This window comes from Atta colombica, unplaced genomic scaffold, assembly GCF_001594045.1.
Source record: "Atta colombica isolate Treedump-2 unplaced genomic scaffold, Acol1.0 scaffold55, whole genome shotgun sequence".
NCBI lineage: Eukaryota > Metazoa > Arthropoda > Insecta > Hymenoptera > Formicidae > Atta > Atta colombica.
The window spans coordinates 2200403-2206724 of record NW_017259545.1 but is presented as its reverse complement, the minus strand read 5'-3'; the positions used below and the strand labels follow the sequence as shown (position 1 = coordinate 2206724).

The window sequence follows — 6322 nt, the reverse complement described above, 5'->3', positions numbered from 1 at the left end:
ATATATATATGGGAGTACAAATTAGTTTTGAAATGGTCCGTTTTTTGTGCATTTATTTCAAAACAAAATAAATGAACAGATCAATTAAAGTATTGTCCATCGCTGCCTACTACTCTACTTTTTTCCATCTCTCAGGCAATTTTCGAATTCCATCTCGAAAAAATGACTCGTCTTTGGAGGCGATTTTTTCCAATTTTGGAGCCAATTTTCGATTTCTGTGAAAGAAGTGAACTTGCTGCATCCTTTGGAACAATAACCAGAAGGAGTAATGTCCGGAGAATACAGCGGGTGCGGTAAAACATCCCATTTGAGCGTTTCCAAATATTTTTTTACGACTTTAGCGACATAAGGCCGAGCGTTGTCATGAAGAAGAATAATAATTTTATCATGTCTTTGCTCGTATTCCGGCCGTTTTTCTCGCAATGCACAGTTCAAACGAATCAATTGTACCGATACCGATCGCCCGTAATGGAATCGCCAGCAGATCATAGTAAACAAGACCCTTTTGGTCCCACCAGAGCATGATCTTCGAATCATGAATGTTCGGTCGTGTTGATGTTGAGGTCGATGGCAACGATTGACTGGGCTTAGCATAATATTTTTTTTTCTTGGAGTTGTCGTAGAATATCCACTTCTCATCTCACAATCCGATGCAAAAAACCTCTGTCTTTGAATCAGCTGTTCGCAAGTGAAAAATCGCCTTTCAACGTCTCTCTGTTTCAGTTCGTAAAGCACCCAATTTTCTTGTTTTTGAATCATTCCCATGGCTCTTAATCGTACAGACATGGCTTGTTGAGTTACCCTCCAATGATTCTGCAAGCTTCTCTTGCGTTTGACTCTGATCTTCTTCGAGTAATGCCTCTAATTCTTTGTCTTTGAATTTTTTTGGTTGTCCAGAGCGAGGCTTGTCTTCAACGTTGAAATCTCCATCCTTGAAACGTCGAAACCATTCCCTACATGATTTATTAGTTGGAACACTGTCACCATAAACTTCGACAAGCATTCGATAGGCTTCAGCCGCACTTTTCTTTCAATTAAAGCAGAAAATCAAATCTCCCTGCTTGGTTAATACAAAATTCGACATTTCAAACACAGTAAAAATCAAGTTTTTGTATGAAACTCAAAGCGATATAAAGTGAATATTATTAGCAGATGTTTAACCTCTCTGAAACCGCCAAAATCAGCTGTCACTATGAACCAACAGCTGGAATTATCTTTAGGGAAACGGACCGAACTAATTTGTACTCCCAATATATATATACATTTAAATGTAATTTCAAAAAAATTGATATTACTGCTTGAATTTGTATAGTATGATTGTATAGTAACGATTTTTATATGTTCTCTTTTTCTCTTTTACTCTTGATAAAAATCAATCATTTCTTTATCAATTATTATGAATCATTTAAATATATAGTATTTATTTTCTAATTGCAGTTTTTGAAATTCATGAATCATAAGAAGTCCAGACTAACGGATCTATTCAGGAAAATGGATAAAAATAATGATGGACTTATACCGAGAGAAGACTTCATTCAAGGAATTATGAACACCAGTATTTATCATACCTTGTTTATTTTTTTTTCTATATAAGAACATTTATTTTTCTAATGCCTTACCTTATTTCGAATTTATAGAATTCGAGACTTCCCGTTTGGAAATGGGAGCTGTTGCTGATCTCTTCGATCGTCACGGTGAAGGCTTGATAGATTGGAAGGAGTTCATCGCCGCTCTGCGACCCGACTGGGAAGAACGACGCACCTACAACGACACGGACAAGATACATGATGAAGTTAAACGGTTAGTTATGCTGTGTACCTGTCGCCAGAAGTTCCGCGTTTTCCAAGTTGGCGAAGGAAAGTACAGGGTATGTATATGATTAAATAACGAATTTAATGCGGACATGCATTTATCTAATTGTAATCAATCTATTAATATTAATAATTACATATGACTTAATTGTAACGCGAAATTGCAGTTTGGTGATAGCCAGAAACTACGATTGGTTCGAATCCTACGTTCCACTGTTATGGTACGCGTCGGTGGAGGCTGGGTAGCGTTAGACGAATTCCTTTTAAAGAACGATCCATGCCGCGGTAAGTATTCATCACGAGCCTTTAATCTGCGCGATATATGTAGGCAATCCGAGATCAGGTTGAGATAAATCGTAATCTATACTCACGATTTTTTTTATTATACCAATAGTAAGGAAAAAGAAAGTAATTAATTAAAATGACTTGTGACTGGGTGAACTATTGGGTTAACGCGAAACATGTTTGCAAGGCAAATTACTCCTTAATTGCAAGTAAATAACTTTCAAAAGAAATTTTCTACTGTCTCCTCTTTATCCTTCTTTCCCAAGAGGCAATTAAACTTGCATTCCCATTTAATTTCGATATTTCTAATAATCGAAAATGATATTTTTAAGTATTTGTTATTATAACAATATGTTAACGTTTTGTTTTTGTTTCCATCGCTCTTACTTCACATTAATCATCATTACTTTGCTTTGCTGCATTAAATGTAGAAATGTAGTACCATTTAAGAGAAATTCATTGTCATTAACGAAAGCCTGAACATTGATTTGATATGATTATTTGTCTACTCTATATCCTAATAAGACTAACTAAAGATAAGATTATATAATATGTATATTATACATACGATTTCCACTCCTGAGGGGTCATAACGTTGCCATTATAATCAGACATTAAATGCTCATTGTTAACTTAATATTAAAGAATAATTGAGAGTAGTGTACACATTCGCTGTTTATTGCTTTTGCTTATCTAGAAACTATTTTTCCGGTATATGTATATTGTTTATTTCGTTGATATTCGATAAAAAAAATCCAATATTTATTATTATTTTTATATTAAATTTTACATTTATTATATTTACGCTACAACATGCATGATAATTTAATTTAATCACTTCAATATTGAATTGCGTGAAAAATGTCTATTGTCAATTTTTTCTCTACTTTTCTTTTAATTTCTCTCTCGCCTTTTCCGCCAATGATAAATTCATCAATGAATTTTGGAATATCAGTCTTGAGATAATCATTAATTTCTACGTCAGAGAACTTTTCTGGTATAGTACTATTTTATGAGTAGTAGGTAGAAGGTAATATTACAGTAGGCATATCTAACATTTTGTTAACTATGTACTAACGTTAACATAACTGTTCCTTACTGTCCATCGATCCTCCTCACATCCCGTCTAACTTTATAACAAACATTTCTGTTTGTTTCATTTTCATGTATATCTTTTATGTTTATGTTTTACGTTTGTTTACCGAATGTGTTTCCGTTGGCTAAAAAAAATTATAAATTTCTAAATCGCGGCGCATGCATAAATATATCGACACATCTTATTCTTTCTAATCGATTTTGTCTTTCGAATCGTGATTAACTCGTTAAGTTTTTCTGATGCCAATACCGGATCCTAACAAACCGGAACAACATGAGGGTTGGTGTCCGCTCGGTGAGAACTGTTTTACGTGCACAACAATTCATTCATGGTCTATACATTGAACGAAACTTGCTCGTTCAATTATTAAATTGTCTTATTTAAATTCTCAATTGAATATTTATGATATGCCCGAGTCGGCCCGAGATGCTCATCAATAACTAATTGCTGCAGTATAGACCATGAAGGTGATATTCCTGCGTATGGTGCATGATTTATTAGCTTGTTCGAACTAATTTTTCGAAGTGTTGCCTTTTTGTTGAGTATGTCTACATACGTGCGTATACGGTTGTATTATATGGAACGATTGGCAATTACTGTCTGGATAAGGTAAATAGATTGCGCAGATGAAATTAACGCTATAGTTACTGCGTAATATTAACTGTTTTCTTGATGCAATTTCGAGTGCCAGTGTTTAAAAAAAAAGAGTGCCTGTATTTATAGTGATGCAGGATTACATAATATACTGCAGTCGTTTCGCTTTCTTTTCCCTGTTTTGTATTATTCAGTTTTCTTTTTTTAGTTTCGGTGAATGGTTCACGTTAATCTATCTCTTAATTGATAATTATTTTCTATATAAATGCTCTACTCTTGCAGTAATATTCAATGTGATTATTTCATCAATTGATTTCAATATATTCTTTGTAGCGCCCCTTTGTGTAGCATTTTAATATCCTTGCTAGAAGATAACCAATGCATGTTTAGTGAATTTTGGTTTGTTTTTACAATTATCCTACTCTGGGAGATGAGTTTTGTATATACCATGGTATGAATATATTGAGACTTCTTATTCTCTCCTCTCCCTTCTTTTAGTTTAGCTTCTTATTTAATATATTATATTAAAATTAAAAAGTACATTGGTTTCTTTTGGCATGGTTACGCGTGTAATTTCAAAACAATTTTTTTAAGTTATCCGGAAAGTAAGGTTACAAGATTTTTTAAAAATACAAATATGCATATATTTTAATGAAACTTACAGGGATTATAGTATAAGTATTACATTATTTTTCCATCATAATCACCATTTACTTCAATACATTTTATCAACCGTGAGACGAGTTTTTTAATTTCTGTTTCATAGAGATCTCCTGCCACCTCTTTTAGCTAGTTCTGCACTTCGATTTTCATCTCGTCGTCATCGCAAAAGTGTTTTCTACCCAGATGTTTCCTTTAATTTAGTGAAGAGATGATAGTCGCTAAATGTGAGAGAAGTGATTTAAAACATCCCAATCAAATAAAATCTTGCGTTGTACAAGCGGTGAGCATTGTCATGAAGGAGACAAATTCCCTTCGTCAGCATCTCACGGCATTTTGTATGGCTCTGCGAAGTTTCCTGAGGATCTCACACTATCTTGCAGCATTGATTGTCTTACCTTTCTGCAAAACGACGAGCAGAACTCCTTTTCTATCCCAAAAAACTGTTGTCATGATTTTTTGGGTTGATTGCTAAGTTCTGAATTTTTTTTGCTAAAGGAGAATGGATATGGCGCCACTGCATTGATTGTCATTTGCTCTCTGGGGTATGGTGGTAAATCCAAGTTTTATCTCCCGTCACTGTAGAGACAAGAAAAGTCTCACCTTCAGTCTCAAAACGTTCTCGCGCGACTCTGACTCTGTTGATTTTGTTTTTTCTTCAGTAAGCATCTTCAATACCCATCCGCACACAGCTTGCAATATCCCAGTCGATCATTCACGATTTCACGAACAAAGTTCGTGCAAGTTATCAATGATCGAACGGCGATCAGAAAGAAAATGCTCTTCAATTTTTTGCATCAGCTCAGGCATCATGGACGGCCGTCCACTTCTCTCTTCATCGTGAATTTCTGTCCTTTCAAAATTGAAATTTCGTATCCATTTTGTCACATGTTGTCTTGACATAATCTTCCCCATAAACTGAAACGATTTCGCGATGAATCGCGGCAGCGCTCATGCCCTTTGCATTGTGTAGCGTATTACAGCGTGCACTTCGCACTTGTTGGGAGACAAAATAAAAGCGCTCATCTTCATCATAACGAGAGTTGGGAAGCTATTGACGTCTGACACCACTCGTTTGCTTCAGCTGGCTCTCCACAGTGGTACACTTCGAAAAACACATTTCCCTGCGAGAGCTATGCGCCTTATAACTTTACTTTCTGGATAATCTTCGTATATACAGAGAATTCTAGGAATGTCATATTTTTCAACTAAAAATAAAAAAGGTAAACAAGAAAAGAAGATAAAAAAAGAGGAAATATAAAGTTGTTGATAAATAATAATGCTTTGAATAATTTGTTTAATATTTTTTATTTTTAGTAAATAAAAATTAAATTTTTTATTTATCAATGAAGACATTCTGAGATGCTCTATGATATATTCATTAATTGCTTAGGCATATTGTGAAATGTACGATAATGAGCGACTTAAAGCATATTTTTATTGTAATAGAGAAAATATAAGAAATAAATTCCGTCGCAAATCGTACAATTTATGCCAATATCTTAAGCATTGAAATTAGTATTGTATAATAAAGTCCCAGTCAGTGGCAGAATATTTAGTGACTCCTGTATCGTAAATTTTATTTATCGTAAATCTTATTATATAATGACTATGATAAACGTAAAACTTGATTTGAATGATTGTTTTAATAAGCTTGTACTTCTGTGAAATATTGAATTTTATAATGTCAAATTTTTTTTTATCGTATATTCTAAATATGCTGTCTTTTCTTTTTTTCCATGATACACAAATGCATACCTGGATACGCCACACTCGCATACATGTACTCGAAAACACGCACGCATACCGTGAAACATTTTTGTCGCCTTTTTTTCTCTTCACTTTTTCTCAAAACTATTTCTCCTATCCATTATTG

At 34.0% G+C, this 6322-nt stretch overlaps 1 protein-coding gene across 23 annotated transcripts in view; it reads left to right on the top strand.

The window, feature by feature from the left end:
- LOC108691951 (microtubule-actin cross-linking factor 1) overlaps positions 1 to 6322 on the top strand; it is a 103752-nt gene that overhangs the window by 90563 nt on the left and 6867 nt on the right. For all 23 annotated transcript variants that reach the window (XM_018199921.1, XM_018199930.1, XM_018199924.1 and 20 more), the window contains 3 exons: positions 1438 to 1555; positions 1638 to 1867; positions 1979 to 2096. In XM_018199921.1, the coding sequence (XP_018055410.1) occupies positions 1438 to 1555; positions 1638 to 1867; positions 1979 to 2096 (466 nt within the window). The remainder of the gene's footprint in view (positions 1 to 1437; positions 1556 to 1637; positions 1868 to 1978; positions 2097 to 6322) is intronic.